The sequence below is a fragment of the Podarcis liolepis genome (genome assembly GCF_965112155.1).
Source record: "Podarcis liolepis genome assembly, chromosome: 2".
Taxonomy (NCBI): domain Eukaryota; kingdom Metazoa; phylum Chordata; class Lepidosauria; order Squamata; family Lacertidae; genus Podarcis; species Podarcis liolepis.
The window spans coordinates 111613011-111629344 of NC_139555.1; the positions used below are offsets into that span (position 1 = coordinate 111613011).

General features: G+C 47.2%; 2 protein-coding genes across 5 annotated transcripts in view; both read right to left on the minus strand.

Moving 5' to 3' along the window:
- EHMT2 (euchromatic histone lysine methyltransferase 2) overlaps nucleotides 1-10616 on the minus strand; it is a 43524-nt gene extending 32908 nt beyond the window's left edge. For 2 of the 3 annotated variants that reach the window (XM_083491199.1, XM_083491198.1), the window contains exons 1-7: nucleotides 10515-10610; nucleotides 8422-8470; nucleotides 6604-6843; nucleotides 5606-5892; nucleotides 1952-2024; nucleotides 968-1068; nucleotides 11-154 (exon numbers count right to left, since the gene is read on the minus strand). In XM_083491199.1, coding sequence (XP_083347325.1) covers nucleotides 11-154; nucleotides 968-1068; nucleotides 1952-2024; nucleotides 5606-5892; nucleotides 6604-6843; nucleotides 8422-8470; nucleotides 10515-10544 — 924 coding nt within the window. In that variant the 5' untranslated portion in view covers nucleotides 10545-10610. Of the gene's footprint in view, nucleotides 1-10; nucleotides 155-967; nucleotides 1069-1951; nucleotides 2025-5605; nucleotides 5893-6603; nucleotides 6844-8421; nucleotides 8471-10514 lie in introns of all 3 variants that reach the window. The other variant, XM_083491200.1, reaches the window with a different exon arrangement.
- The window catches only part of ZBTB12 (zinc finger and BTB domain containing 12), a 106358-nt gene that overhangs the window by 79514 nt on the left and 10510 nt on the right, over nucleotides 1-16334 (minus strand). The window contains exon 4 of one of the 2 annotated variants that reach the window (XR_014523071.1): nucleotides 4550-4571. The exons of the other annotated variant lie outside the window; for it this stretch is intronic. The gene's annotated coding sequence lies outside the window, so the exon portion shown is untranslated. Of the gene's footprint in view, nucleotides 1-4549; nucleotides 4572-16334 lie in introns of those variants that run through there. 2 annotated transcript variants of the gene reach the window in all.

Below are 16334 nucleotides of genomic sequence, written 5' to 3' on the forward strand. Positions count from 1 at the left end.
TTGGCATTACCTTGCTGTCAGAATCAACATGGCCATCGACGGAGTAGCTGTCGTAGAAGAGGCTGAAGTCATCCCCCACCTCAGTCTCCCATTCCTGACTCCTCTCCTCCTGCGAGGCAGTGGCTGGAGCCGTCATCTCTTCCGTCACAGTGATCTGGGAAGGAAGAAATGTTTATGCGCTGGTGGTAATAGTTAGTCACTCGTTAACCATAGTGCTCAGAGCGGCTTATGCACGGCAAAAGCTCAGGAATACCAAATAAAAGCATCAGTTTAAAAGATACAAATCAGCAAGTTAAAAATGGCAGCATAAAACAATCCCAAACTAAAAGGCCGGGACAAATTACAGAGGGCCCTCCCACACCCTTAGGCACCAAAAAATAAAATAAAAGAAAAGAATCTCCAGAACAAAAGACAAGACAGTGGCCCGAAAAACCTTTCAGGAAGGGAATTCCAAAGGCTGGTTTCACAACCAAGGCCCCATTTGCAATACATATTTAAAGCACGATTGTGCCATTTTAAACAGTCATGGCTTCCCCACAAAAATTATGAGAACTGTAGTTTGTTAAGGGTGCTGAGACTTCTTAGGGCGCCCTCTACCCCCTTCACAGAGCTACATTTCCCAGAGTTCCCTGGAAAGAGGGCATGCTTGCTAAACCACTCTGGGAGGGAACTGCAGGGTCTTCTCAGTGTGGGCCTCTGGCTGAAAAAGGTATCAAATCAATCGACTACGGATGTGATCCTATGTACACAACGACTTGGGAGCAAGTCTCATTCAATTCAATGGGACTTTCGAGTAGTCATGAAAGGATTGCCCTGCAGATCCACCACAAATGGTCAGATTGACCAGCTAAGGTTTCTCTACTCTATTGATAGAGAGCCCTGATCAGAACCTGACATAATCTGAATGTTTATTTTTTACAATGTATAAACCTCTGAAGAAAAGCAAAGAAGGGGAAGAGAGTCATACCTCAGTTGTAGCTCTGGGACTTGACCGCTGAAGAGAGAGGGGCATCCTCTTGTGTAGGGCATCAGCCATATAATCGTATTTTCTACGCTTGGCAGGTTCCTCTTTGGAAGGAAAAGCAGAGGAAATGGAAATATAATTCTGACAGATTCCAGAAGCTTAGGATTACAATATCATCATCATCATTATTTAATATTAGTTCCTTTATCTTGCTCAGGGCGACGGAAAGTGCCTTATAATCCAAAACCCCCACAAGGGACCCCTGACCATTAGGTCCAGTCGTGACTGACTCTGGGGTTGCGGCACTCATCTCGCTTTATTGGCCGAGGGAGCCGGCGTACAGCTTCCGGGTCATGAGGCCAGCATGACTAAGCCGCTTCTGGTGAACTAGAGCAGCGCACGGAAACACCGTTTACCTTCCCGCTGCAGTGGTACCTATTTATCTACTTGCACTGGCGTGCTTTCAAACTGCTAGGTTGGCAGGAGCAGGGACCGAGCAACAGGAGCTCACCCCGTCGCAGGTATTCGAACCGCCGACCTTCTGATCGGCAAGTCCTAGGCTCTGTGGTTTAAGCCACAGCGCCACCCGCGTCCCTTCCCACATAGATTAGGGTTTTCATATTTCCAACAGTGAAAATCTGGACAAAAGTTGTTCAGCTGCCATACGTCCAGACGTTCCTGGACATATGGCAACCCTACATATAGATACATTAAAACCAAGAGGAAAGACAAATACATTTCAATCATCCTTCCCACTTCTAAAAGACCACAAATAGTTAAAGGCCAAAGGCCTGGTTACAGAGGAAAGGCCTGGCACCTAAAGCTATATGACAATGGCACCAGACAAGCCTCCCTAGGAAGAGCATTCCACAAGCAGGGGGCCACCACAGAAAAGGCCCATTCTTGTGTTACCACCCTCCAGAACTTGCAGTCGAAAATATCTGGAGAGCACCAGATAAATGTCGATTGACCATCGCCAAGCCATACCTGGTTCTTCAATGCTCCTGAGGTCATCGGGGACTCGGAAATGCAGCATCTCAGAGACTCGCTTTTCAGGGACCTTCGGAAAGAAAAGTTACACCCAAGATTAGGTTTTTAAATCTTTCTGCATTCGGCAACTTCACACAGGGTAGATCGGTATGTACAAGGGAATTGAAGAGAACAATGTTATTTAATGTGTTTTTAATGTGTGACATCTTGGTGTATTTTTTTGTCTTTGTGGAAACCGCCCAGAGTGGCTGGGGAAACACAGCCAGATGGGCGGGGTACAAATAATTTATTATTATTATTATTATTATTATTATTATTATTATTATTATTATTATTATTTTGCCCAATGTAAATGTGACTTGAATGACACTGTGGGCTGTATTCAACTAACTTTTACTCTAATGGGCAAACTAAGGACCATAATGGACCACATAACCCTGTTCCTAAAGAACCTTCACTGGGTCCCAGTATATTTCTGAGCACAATTCAAAGTGCTGGTGCTGACCTTCAAAGCCCTAAACAGCCTCAGCCCAGTATACTGGAGGGAGCGTCTCCACCGCCATCGTTCAGCCCAGACACTGAGATCCAGCTCCGAGGGCCTTCTGGCGGTTCCCTCACTGCGAGAAGCGAGGTTACAGGGAACCAGGCAGGGGGCCTTCTCGGTAGTGGCACCCTCCCTGTGGAACACCCTCCCTTCAGATGTCAAGGAAATACATTTTAATGTCTGATGTCTTATTGTGTTTTACTTTGTTGTGAGCTGCCTGGATTGGCTGGGGTAACCCAGTCACATGGGCTGCATATTAATGATGATGATGACGATAACATCCAATAAGACGAATGCCTCGCAAGACGGAAAACTCGCTAGACGAAAGAGTTTTCCGTTTTGGAGGTGCTTCGCAAAACGAATCTCCTATGGGCTTGCTTCGCAAGACGAAAATGTCTTGCGAGTTCCTGCGGGTTTTTTTTCCTTTCCCCCCCTTTTTCTAAGCCGCTAAGCCGCTTATCAGCTGATCCGATAAGCCACTAAAAGCCGCTAAAAGCGCTAATCCTCTAATCCGTCAATGGGCTTTCTTCGTAAGACGAAAAAACCGCTAGACGAAGAGAATCACAGAACGGATTCTTTTCGTCTTGCGAGGCACCACTGTACTTGTGCTGGTGCGCTTCTGAACTGCTAGGTTGGCAGGAGCTGGGACAGGAAGAGAAGAAGAAGAAGAAGAGTTTGGATTTGATATCCCGCCTTTCACTCCCCTTCAGGAGTCTCAAAGCGGCTAACATTCTCCTTTCCCTTCCTCCCCCACAACAAACACTCTGTGAGGTGAGTGGGGCTGAGAGACTTCACAGAAGTGTGACTGGCCCAAGGTCACCCAGCAGCTGCATGCGGAGGAGCGGAGACACGAACCCGGTTCCCCAGATTACGAGTCCACCGCTTTTAACCACTACACCACACTGGCTCTCAGGAGCTCATTCCGTCGTGGGGATTCAAACCGCCACCCAAGAGGCTCAGTGGTTTAGACCAAAGCGCCACCCGCGTCACTTTAGTACAACCCAATAATAACTTAATGTAGGACAACAGACCAAACACTACAGACAGTGTTCCATCATTAACAAGACACAGTACTTTTCCACTGCAAACATTTCAGCCCATAAGCTGCAAGTGACTTCTGCTGTTGGGGGCAGTATATGCCCCTGAATACCACTGGCTGGGAATCGCAAATGGGGAGAGCGCTGCTGTACCTGGTTGGCCACCGTGAAGACCGGATGGGCCTTTCCCCTGGTCCAGCCGAGTTGCTCATATGTCGACAAAGCAATATTTATTCTTATTTATTACATTTCTATACCACCTTTTTCTTCCAAGGTGCTCGAGGTGGTGTAGGTGGTTCTCCTGACCATTTCACCCTCACAGCAACCCCGTGAGGGAGGTCAGGCTAAGAGATGGCAACAGGCCCCAAGATTACCCAGCAAGCTTCATGGCTGAGCAGGGATTCGAACCCTTCTCTCCCAGGTCCCTAGTCCAGCACTCCTAAGCACTGTGCATGTGGTCTTGTGAATCAGCCCTCAAGCTGGACCAACATTCGTATCACTCTTTATTATAATTATTATTATTAGGATTTAAAATAGAACTTTATTTCTTTATTTGGCATAGCAAGGTCTACAAGTGGTGTCTAAAAATGTTTTTTTTTTATTGGCAAATTATTCTAAGTCTTAAAAATGTTGCTAGCGTGAACTGAGGTAGGTTCTTGACTTAAGGGATGTATATATCCCTTACCTGGTACATCTTGTACCTTGTGCTCAATGCTGTTTTGATTCCTGATTGAATGGCAGATGTCTACACAACACACTGCCAGCTGTATTATATTTTACTTGTATTGCTCTTTATTATTAATCAAACGTATTAGACACTTTTTTCACCATGTTGGCGAAACCAACATTAAAACCAAGTACAGTGGTACCTCGGGTTAAGTACTTAATTCGTTCGAAACTGTTCTTAACCTGAAGCACCACTTTAGCTAATGGGGCCTCCTGCTGCCGCCGCGCTGCTGGACCACGATTTCTGTTCTCATCCTGAAGCAAAGTTCTTAACCCCAGGTACTATTTCTGGGTTAGTGGAGTCTGTAACCTGAAGCGTCTGTAACCTGAGGTAAGGTAAAGGGACCCCTGACCATTAGGTCCAGTCTAGCTTTACTGGCTGAGGGAGCCGGCGTACAGCTTCTGGGTCACGTGGCCAGCATGACTAAGCCACTTCTGGCAAACCAGAGCAGCGCACGGAAACACCGTTTACCTTCCCGTCAGAGCGGTACCTATTTATCTACTTGCACTTTGACGTGCCTTTGAACTGCTAGGTTGGAAGGAGCAGGGACTGAGCAACGGGAGCTCACCCTGTCGTGGGGATTCAAACCGCCGACCTTCTGATTGGCAAGCCCTAGGCTCTGTGGTTGAACCCACAGCGCCACTCGCGTCCCTTGGAACCCAAGATACCACTGTATAAAAACCAGAATAAACCATAATCCTAAAAAACTCCAATACACGTAAACGGGGAGATCTTGCTAAACAGATGAGCAAGAAAGAGGTGACAAATATCTCGATCACTCATCGGGTTAAGGGCCAAACGCTTGGGTATACATTGAGGTTTTTGTCTGGTAAAAAGCAGAGACGTCACCTTGCCAACAAAGGTCCGTATAGTTAAAGCTATGGTTTTCCCAGTAGTGATGTATGGAAGTGAGAGCTGGACCATAAAGAAGGCTGATCGCCGAAGAATTGATGCTTTTGAATTATGGTGCTGGAGGAGACTCTTGAGAGTCCCATGGACTGCAAGAAGATCAAACCTCTCCATTCTGAAGGAAATCAGCCCTGAGTGTTCACTGGAAGGACAGATCCTGAAGCTGAGGCTCCAAGACTTTGGCCACCTCATGAGAAGAGAAGACTCCCTGGAAAAGACCCTGATGTTGGGAAAGATGGAGGGCACAAGGAGAAGGGGACGACAGAGGACGAGGTGGCTGGACGGTGTTTTCGAAGCTACGAACATGAGTTTGACCAAACTGCGGGAGGCAATGGAAGACAGGGGTGCCTGGCATGCTCTGGTCCAGGGGGTCACAAAGAGTCGGACACGACTAAACATCAACAACAAAGCAAGAAGGTAGCGGTGCTCCCTACCTGTCCACTGTTGGGTTTGGGCATGGTTTTTCGGGCCCGGTGAACCTTTGGCTTGGCCTCTTCCACGGTAGGGGCTGGAGGCTGAACAGGGGCCGGTGTCGGGGCTGGGGCTTCTGCTGCGGGAGTCCCAGCATCCCCAGGAAGTCGTGACCCAGGCATACTCAGCAGGCGCATGGCCAAACTTTGGATAGACGTTGGGGACTTGCTGGTTCCGGTGAGGGACATCTTTGCCCGGCTGGTCCCACCTGCTTTGCTAGGCGACGATGGGAAGGTCTTGGCGGCGTGTCCTGAAACGGAGGAAGAGAAGCGAGCGGCCTTTAACCGTTTTGCTTGGTTTTATTTATTTATCTATCAGATTTATATACGCTGCAAGGTCTCAGGGTGGTTCGCAAGATAAAAACACAAGACAAAAGCACAAACACACAGTCCAAACAGGGTCCTAACGAAAGAAAAGCAGCTTATGAAGGTGATGGAATATGCTGAAATGGCTAGACTGCGAGAATTCAAAGAACAGAATGAAGAAAAGTATCCCGAAGAACGGAAATATTTTGTAGAACATGTTAAAACGTACGCAGGGTGTGAAGTACAGCAGCAGACGAGAAGTGGTAGTTTAATAATTTATAATTAACATATAAATGGGTAAAATAGAAGCAACATAGAAGCATTTTAAGGGAGGAAATGAAAAACATGGAACGGTGGGTGTGAAGTCAACAGAGATGAATGTTCTGGTGGTTGTTTAAAAGAATTTGAAAAAATTGAAAAGCTAATTTTAAATTTTGTTTTTAAAAAATAGTTAAAACAGAGTACCTGGGGCAACCCACTCAGATGGGTGAGGTACAAGTAATAAACAGTAATAATAATAATAATAATAATAATAATGGCAGCTCTTGGGGGTTCTGAGGTCCTGAGCCATGCAAAAAGCTTTATGGGTCAAAACCAGCAGTTTAAACCAGGTCCTGCTGCCACACCCCCCAGCTCCCTGCTTCCTTCCACCTCACCTGGCAGGCCTTTATTCCCTGGACTAGGGCTGGTGTTTGGGCCAGCAGAGACACCCCCCGATTCGGGCGACATTCTGCCCATTTCCTTACTGCTCCCGGTCATCTGCGCTCGTGTTCCCTCTTCACCATTCCTGTTGGAGCCCAGCGCATTATCTCCCGCTCCCCCCAAGCTACTTTTGGGTTTCCGAGGAGACAAGGACCCCGGAGAGGGATCGGGGCCATCTCTGGACGACACCACGCCTAGAGCAGGAGACACACACACACGAGGCGCTTAGCTGAGCAGCAGAGAAACTGCCTCGCATTCAGAAAGAGTCCTTGCTTGGAGAGCTGCTGCCTGCCAGTGCAGACAATACTACATGCAGACAGTACTAGGGATAAGACAGCTCCATGCATTATTCCAATGCCCTACCACCATAGCCAGTGGCGTAGCGTGGGTTGTCAGCACCCGGGGCAAAGCAAGTAATTTGCGCCCCCTAACCCGTGGATTTGCGCCCCCTAACACTAACCCCCAGATGTTGCGCCCGGTGCGGCCGGCCCCCCTGCACCCCCACGCTACGCCACTGACCATAGCTCAGTGGTAGAGCAGCCACACTGCATGCAGATCATGATATTTATCTATCCCTAAAAAATACAGTGGTACCTCGGGTTACATACGCTTCAGGTTATAGAAACTTTAGACTCCGCTGACCCAGAAATAGTACCTCAGGTTCAGAACTTTGCTTCAGGATGAGAACAGAAATCGTGCTCCGGCGGTGCGGCGGCCCCACTAGCTAAAGTGGTGCTTCAGGTTAAGAACAGTTTCAGGTTAAAAACAGACCACCGTAACGAATTAAGTACTTAACCCGAGGTAAAAGGTAAAGGAACCCATGACCATTAGGTCCAGTCGTGACCGACTCTGGGGTTGCAGCACTCATCTCGCTTTATTGGCCAAGGGAGTCAGCGTACAGCTTCCGGGTCATGTGGCCAGCATGACTAAGCCGCTTCTGGAGAACCAGAGCAGTGCACGGAAACGACGTTTACCTTCCCGCCAGAGCGGTACCTATTTATCTACTTGCACTGGCATGCTTTCAAACTGCTAGGTTGGCAGGAGCAGGGACCGAGCAACGGGAGCTCACCCCGTTGCGGGGATTCGAACTGCCGACCTTCGGATCAGCAAGTCCTAGGCTCTGTGGTTTAACCCACAGCGCCACCCGCGTCTCTAACCCGAGGTACCACTGTACTTGTCCACCGCATTTCGCTAAAATGTATCAGAGCGGCTGACAACCATGACAGGCACAATAAAACCGTGTGGAAATTTAAAACCACAGATCTTCAACTGACTGTTACAGAAGCTGCTCTCCTAGTTGTCTACAGAAGCTGGCAGCTTAGAAAACGTTTCAGCAAATGGATAAAGGTTAAAATAGAAGGAGACTGCTGGATTCCACCAGACCAGGCTGACGACGCTAACCGTCGCGTTAATGTCCAGTGAGCCTCGCAAACTTGAGGGAAGGCCGACGCTGCTCCTGAATATGATCTCGGTGATCCAGCTGGGATCAGGTGGTCCCCAGGGTACCCTGGAGCAGTTCGTAGCTTTGTAAATGAACACAAGGACCTTGATCCTGGCTCTGTATTTCAGTTCCTGGGGAAAAGACCCCTACCTTGAGCAGCTGCCAGTCAGCATATAGAAAATACGGAGCTATATGGATCATACACCGTAGCTTCCCATGTCCCATGATCTAGGAGGGCTCTGGGGCCAGCAGGCTTCAAATGTGGGTGGGCTGTTAAGAAGAAAACCAGGAATGCCCCCCCCCCCCAAGGCAGGCAGGCACAAAAACCTACCTATTTCGTCCGGTCTCACTTCCACCAGCGACGCCGCCCCTGTCACAGCCTGGGAGGAGGGGGCGAAAGCAGAGATTAAAAACTCAGACTGAATTCCATTTTATTAGTAACCCCGAGAACCGTAGTTTGTTAAGAGCGCTGAGGGTTGTTAAGAGGCCCTTATTCTCCTCAGAGAGCTACAAATCCCAGAGTTCTCTGGGAAAAGGGATTTGACTGTTAAAGCATGATGGGTATTATAATAAACAACCTAATAATAATATCTTTATTGTCAATGTACAACCTGCGTACGATGAAATTAACCAAAACTCCCTCCCCCACACACAAACACTCAATCTCGTGTGCTTGTCGCACAACACACCAACCCCGAAAGTCAGTTGCACTATATTATTTTCCGTTCAGCAGACTAACAGCCCATGGATAGAAACTGTTTTTTAGCCTGTTGGTACGACTGATTATACTTCTATATCTCCTGCCCGAAAGTAGAAGATTAAAGAGGTGCTGGCCGGGATGTGATTCGTCCCTGAGAATTTTTCTCGCTCTCCTAAGGCATCGATGCCTTGCGATGTCATCTAGCGGGCTCAGGGGACAGCCCATGAGATCACGATAAGAACGTGCGTTTGATTGTTTTAAACAAGGGTCCCTCCAGATTATATACGATTATCTTTTTTTTTTGTTGCAAAAATTTTATTAGTTTTTACAATATCAATGACAAACAAAAACATAAAACAAACAAAAGATAACAAACATAAATCATAACCTTATTGAAAATAAGTTATTTACTTTGTAAAACGACTTCCTCGTTTCCCCTTAGTTGAATTTCATTTCATATCCTTATAACGGTTTTCCAAATCCCAATTTTAATACCCTTTAAATTAAACATTAGCATCTTTAAATCTTCTCCTTCTTGTATTAAACATATTTTATCAGTTAACATAAATACAATCCTAAGCCCATTAAGTATCTGGACGCTATTTCCAGTTATTTTAGCTTAACAAATTTAATCTAAATAATCATTAAATTTCTTCCATTCTCAGATTATGTACGATTATCTGTGCTCATGGTGGTTATATGTGATCTCACTTTCAATACTGTTTGTGGCTGCAAAAGTTTCAGGGCAGAGAGTTTATTTTCCCATCTGTGCATGTCCCATAGCTTCCTGCTGAAGTCCTGTAACTTTGCATTCCGCAAATGTTTCGGGGTTGTTTTGCTTTTGTCCTCATTTTGGTAGCAGTAAAGTTCACAGAGAGCCCTTCCAGGTGGCAGCAATGATATAAGGGAAGCATTGCAGAGCGACTGATTAAATAAAACCATCTGTGTGGACAGTGCAGCGCAAATCCACACTGGATGTTACTGTTGCTATATACTGGGAAGAAAATGTCCAGTCTGGAGGTTCCCTCACTTTCTCATGAAATAGGATCTCTCTGCGAAATTAAGTCCCCAACAAAAAGAGGATTGAATCTATCCAAACTCTTCTAGTTAGAGGGTTGGAGGAGAGGGGGGCGTTTGGGGGAGGATAGTTGGGATCTGTCTGAAAGCCACGAGTTGCAACGTGGGGCAGGTTGCAAATGCGGGCATAGGTCAGACGGGAAGGAAATAAGGGAGCATATGCCGAGAAGGGATGGCTCAGAAGTCAAAGAAGGACGAAAGCCCGTCCTTCCCGCCCCCGCCCCCCGACGCGACGGATCCCTACTCTCCTCTCCCCCGCCCCGAAATAATCCTTCCTCATTCCCTTCTTCCTTGAAAGAGAGAGACGGCGGCTGCTCCGAACCAGCGCGATCGCCCCCCACCTCCCCATGGCAAATCACGACCACTCCTCCCGGGATCGGATCGGGTGGGGAACGACGCCCCGCGCCCGCCACGCCGCGCTCCGGATCAATGCAACATTTTGCTTTTTTGCATTTCCGAATGTGAAGGAAGCCCCTCCCAGTTTGCAATGGGGAGCAAAAAAAAAAAAAAAGGAGGCCACGAGTGATGGGAGGCCGGTGGCAATCGGAAAACCTTCCCGCTCTCCTGATATTTAGAAATAAATATTTTTGCAAAGAACCCCACGCGCGCCCCCCCCCGTCTCCCGCCCCGCCATCCGCGTCCCCAACCTGCGCGGGTCCCGCTCCCGCAGCCTCCATGGCCTCGCGCCGTAGCAGCAGCAGCAGCAGCAGCAGGAGAGCCGGCCCCGCACTGACGTCACGGGCGCGGGGAGAGTGAAAGGGGAGGGGGAGGGAACCCCTTAAAGGGGCAGCGCCTTCGCTCGGCTCAGCCCAGACAAAGAGGGAAGGAGGGAGGGAGGGGGCGATGGCGCGCAGATGAACCCCCTGCCTCTCTCCACTCCATAGCTGTCAACTTACAGATTTGAAAATGAGGGATCAGCAGCCAAAATAAGGGATTTTGCTTAGCTTATACATCAATCCACCACTGATGGAGCCATGCTGCTTTGGCTGCCACTGACTGTGTTTTGCAGGGGGTTGGACTAGATGATCCTAAGGGTCTACAACTCCCACCAAAGAAGAGGGGCAGACAAAACTGATGAACGACGTCCAGATGGCAAAGCTTACAGGCTGAATTAGAAACCAGGAAGAGGACCTCTTTAATAAAGAATGAGGAAAGTTTATAATTTATTTGAAAAGCTATCGTAAAGAGTGACATACATTGGTAGGATGAAAAAATTCCTTCCAGTAGCACCTTAAAGACCAACTAAGTTAGTTCTTGGTATGAGCTTTCGTGTGCATGCACACTTCTTCAGATACACTCTGGTACATTGGTAGGATTGACAGAATACCATACATTGGTAGGATTGACAGAAAACTTGTAGTAAAAATTTGAACTATGGATGGACAAATGATTTATAAAAATGGAGTTATGAAAGGGATGCAGAGGGGGAAATCACTACATTAAGATGCTGCACTGGTTGGAGGGGATGCTAAGCAGCACGTCGGGGCTGCCGTCGTCCTAGCACCTTCATCATATTAGGCGAGGGATTCCCAAGGGTCATCTAGCCCAAACCCCTGCAATGCAGGAATTTTATTTTATCTACCCCCCCCCACCCAACGTGGGGCTTGAACCCACGCTGGCTATGAGATTAAGAGTCTCTCTCCCACTACCGACATTGGGCGAAGCTGAATGTTGTAAGACGATTCAAGGCAGAGGAAAAGGAAGGACTTCTTCATGCAGCACATGGTGGATCTGTGGAACTCGCTGCCACAAGAGGCAATGTAACAGAATCAACAGCAAGGGATTGCAGAAACCCACACGGGGGCCATTAGCTTATTAGGCCAAGCCAAATGCTACTGTGCAATGCTTGACAGTGCTTAGCTTGCGTGTGGTTTTCCAGGGGCTATTCTGTTAATGTTGTTCGCATTGTTTTGGAGATTATGAACGCCGTACTGAGTTGTCAATCATAGGACTTTGCTGTAATTGCGATCTTTGGCTTATTTTTCAATTGCTGCTTTGTTTGTGGTGTTATACAGATTGCAACGGGAGCAACTGATGATTTGTTCATTATTCAGTGTGGTACACTGGTTTGACATCAACTGATAGGAAGTGCCTACAGAGGGTGGTGAATACAGCACAGGATATTATGGGCTGTCCCGTGAATCTGCTGGATGACATTGAGGGCCTCAGGAGAGTGAGGAAAATTCTCAGGGATGATTCATACCCTGGCTGGCACTTTCTTGATCTCCTGCCCTTGTAGGGCAGAAGATATAGAACAGGGGTCAGCAAACTTATTCAGCAGGGGGCTGGCCCACTGTCCCTCAGACCTTGTGGGGAGCCGGACTATATTTTGAAGAAAAATAATGGACAAATTCCTATGCCCCACAAATAACCCAGAGATGCATTTTAAATAAAAGCACACATTCTAGTCATGTAAAAACACCAGGCAGGCCCCACAAATAACCCAGAGATGCATTTTAAATAAAAGGACACATTCTACTCATGTAAAAACACGCTGATTCCCGGACCTTCCGCGGGCCAGATTTAGAAGGCGATTGGGGTGGATCCAGCCCCCAGGCCTTAGTTTGCCTCCCCATGATATAGAAGCATGATTAGTCGCACCAACAGGGTAAAGATGAGCTTCTATCCGTGGGCTGTTAGGCTGCTGAATGAGAAGATAATAACAGGGCAAATGACTTTTGGGTTTGGTGGGTGTGCGTCAGTAAACAGAGGAATTAAAATAAAAAATATTCCTTCTAGTAGCACCTTAAAGACCAACTAAGTTAGTTCTTGGTGCTACTAGAAGGAATATTTTTTATTTTGACTATGGCAGACCAACACGGCTACCTATCTGTGTCAGAGGAATTAAGACTAAGAAAGCTGAGTGGGGGGTGCTCATGTAATCTGACTGTATACAAGTTGTACAAGTGACAATAAAGTATTTCAGTTCAATTTCAGTTACAATTTTACATGATTATGTTGTGTTGGTGACGGTCTATTACGTTTTATCATGTGGTTGTTATTTATTGTTTGTAAGCCGCTTTGGGATTCAACTGAAATGCAATAAATCAAACCAAATCTTCATCTGGGTACATAGTGAACAACAGTGTTTGCAGATTGTTGGTTGATGTCTGACACTGCAATCAAGCCTACTGAATTCAATGGGATCTACTCCCAGGTTAGTGGGATTAGGATTTGCGTTCATTTTATATCAGCATAGGAACATAAAATGAGCCTGCTGGATTAGGCCAATGGATCCGTTTAACATCCTGTTCTCACAGCGGTCAATAAAGATTCCTGTGAGAAACCTGTGGAACAATGGGGTAGGTTTCAGTTCTAATTTCAGAGACGGACAGCCCTTCAGATATTATTCCATTTACAGTGGTACCTCAGGTTAAGTACTTAATTCGTTCCAGAGGTCCGTTCTTAACCCGAAACTGTTCTTAACCTGAAGCACCACTTTAACTAATGGGGCCTCCTGCTGCTGCTGCCGCGCCGCCGGAGCACGATTTCTGTTCTCATCCTGAAGCAGAGTTCTGAACCTGAAGCACTATTTCTGGGTTAGCTGAGCCTGTAACCTGAAGCGTATGTAACCTGAGGTACTACTGTATATCCTCAGGGTGGCATACTGGGTTCTCCCTGTTTTATCCTCACAACAACCCTGAGAGGTGGGTCAAGAGTGAGAGGCAGTGAGTGACATGCAGTAGACACACCATACGGATTCTCCTCGTCCTAATTTGTTTAGGGTTTTATAAGCCATTGTCGATGCCATGGATTTGGCTCCACTCTCCACATGCATTTAAAACACGATCAGACCTCTTTCAACAGTCATGAAGAACCCTGGGAACTGCAGTTTGAGGGGGCTGGGAGTTGTAGCTCTGCGAGGTCAACACACCTAACAAGCTAGTTGCCAAGGTTCTCCTTGCCGGCTAAAGAGGTTGCTTTAAAGACTTGACATTTTCATCCCCAAAAAAGTTTTTGAGTTTCCATTGAAATGAGGCTGCATTTTAATGTTTTAAAGTTGTATTTCAATCAAATTGTTTTTATATCGGGTGTTAGCCGCCCTGAGGCCGCTCTTGGCTGGGGAGGGTGGGGTATAAATAGAAGTTATTATTATTATTTATTATTAAATGTATGGTGTGTGTGCAACCCAAATGACAGATTCATAGGAAGGGACCCAGGGGTCATCTAGTCCAACCCCCTGAAATGCAGGGATCTGAACTCAAAGCATCCATGACAAATGCCCATCCAACCTCTGCTTCAAAACCTCCAAGGAAGGAGAGTCCACAGCCTCCCAAGGGAGTCCATCCCACGGAAAGTTATTCTTGACGTTTAGCCAGAATCTCCTTTCTTGTAACATGAAGCCATTGATTCAGGTCCTTCCCTCCAGAACAGGAGAAAACAAGCTTGTTCCCTCTTCCACGTGACAGCCCTTGAGATATTTGAAGATGTCTTATCATATCTCCCCTCAGTCTCCTCTTTTCCAGGCAAAACATACCCAGCTCCTTCAACCAATCCTCACAAGGCCCTTGATCATCTTGGTTGCCCTCCTCTGCACATGTTCCAGCTTGTCAACGTCCTTCCTAAATTGTGGTGCCCAGAACTGGACACAGTATTCTAGGTGTGGCCTGACCAAGGCAGAATATTAATGGTACTATTACTTCTCTTGAGCTTGGCACTGTACTTCTGTCGATACAGCATTAGCTCTCTTTTTTTATTTTATTTTTTGCTGCCGCAAATTGTTAGCCTGTGCAGTTCTCTCAAGACCAGAGCGATAACACTGCATTATCAGCTAGCATTTTGCACTAGCTGAAGCTTTCAAACCATTCTCAAGGGCAACCCCACATAAAAGTACGTTCTAATAATCTAGTCAGGAGATTACCAGGGCATGATAGGCTGCCTTTGTTAGGTCTGCCTTACGTCCGGATTTTCTAAGAATTGACGTCTGGGGTGAATTTTGTGAAAGGCGGCATTTCGTCTTGAATCTTAGGCAACTGAAAAACTGTGGGTTTTGGCTCAACAACTTGGGGGGGGGGGGTTCCTAAAAAAAGCTCAACAGGTTTCAGGGTGTCCTGGCTTTTACTTTTTGAAATGCGGCAACCCTAGAGGAATGACAACTTTATCTGGTGAACCAGCTGTAGCTGTGAAAAAGACACTCCTTGATGCTGAAGTTGCTTGCGCCTTGGGCAACATGTGTTTCAGACTACACACCTTTACTTTCAAGCGGAGGGCTATCCCCCCATCAAGAACTGGGTGCCCAACTCCTGCGTCACCAGTACAGAGCGCCTCCATTTTGAAGGATTCAGTTGTGGCCTACTGAATCTCACCCAGCCCATCAGCGCATTCAAGCCCTGGTCTACTTTTGTCAAAGCCTTGCTTGATTTCAGCGATACGGAGTCAAAAGAGCTGGCGTTATCCACAGGCTGGTGACATCCAGCTCCAAAACCTCTGATGACCTCACCACACAGCTTCATGCAGATATTCAACAGCATGAGGGGCAAGATGGATGCTGGGTGAACCCCACAACTCAAGCACCATGGAGCTAAGCTTGCAACAGTCCCCCCCACACCCACACCAGCTTCTCATACTGGTCCTGCAGGTAAAAGTGACTTAATTTTAACATGGTGCCTCCAAGTACTAGCAGCTGGAGTCAGTCCAACATGAGACCAATAGTATCGGAAGCCACTGAGAGATCAAGCACTGCTCCCTTTTGCAATACAAATCATCTGTCAGAGTGGCAGAGTTTATTTCAATTCCAACCTACGGTAGAAGCCAAAGTGAAATGGACGGAGATTATCCATTTCCTCAAAGACTGTCTGAAGTGAAACAGCCACCACCTTCTCAGGAAACCTGCCTGCAGAGGGGATATTTGCACCCAGGAGGTAGTTATCATTTTCTTCTGGGCCTAGGTGGGTTTTTAGAGAGTTGCCTCACTGCTACCTCTTTACCGGCTGTTAAAAGAGAAAGCTGCCCCATTCAGGCCCTGCTTATAAGCTTTCTACAGGAATTTGGCAGGGATAAATGAACCTTCTTATACAGTCGTACCCTGGATTCCAAAAGCCTTGCGGGTCAAATGTTTTGGCTCCTGAACGCCGCAAACCCAGAAGTGTTCTGGTTTGCAAACGTTCTTTGGAACCCGAACATCCGACACAGCTTCCGCAGCTTCCAATTGGCTGCAGGAGCTTCCTGCAGCCAATCAGAAGCCGCACCTTGGTTTCCGAACGTTTTGGAAGTCGAACGGACTTCTGGAATGGATTCCCTTTGACTTCCAAAGTACGACTGTACCTCATAGAAATGTAGAGTTGAAAGGAAATCCAACCCCGCTTTTCTTCACATCTTTCCCAAGTCCCTCCTCCCTGATGCATACATACACCCTAGGCAAAGGTAAAGGTAGCCCTGACCATTAGGTCCAGTTGCAGACATCTATGGGGTTGTGGCGCTCATCTCGCTTTACTGGCCGAGGGAGCCGGCGTACAGCTTCCGGATCA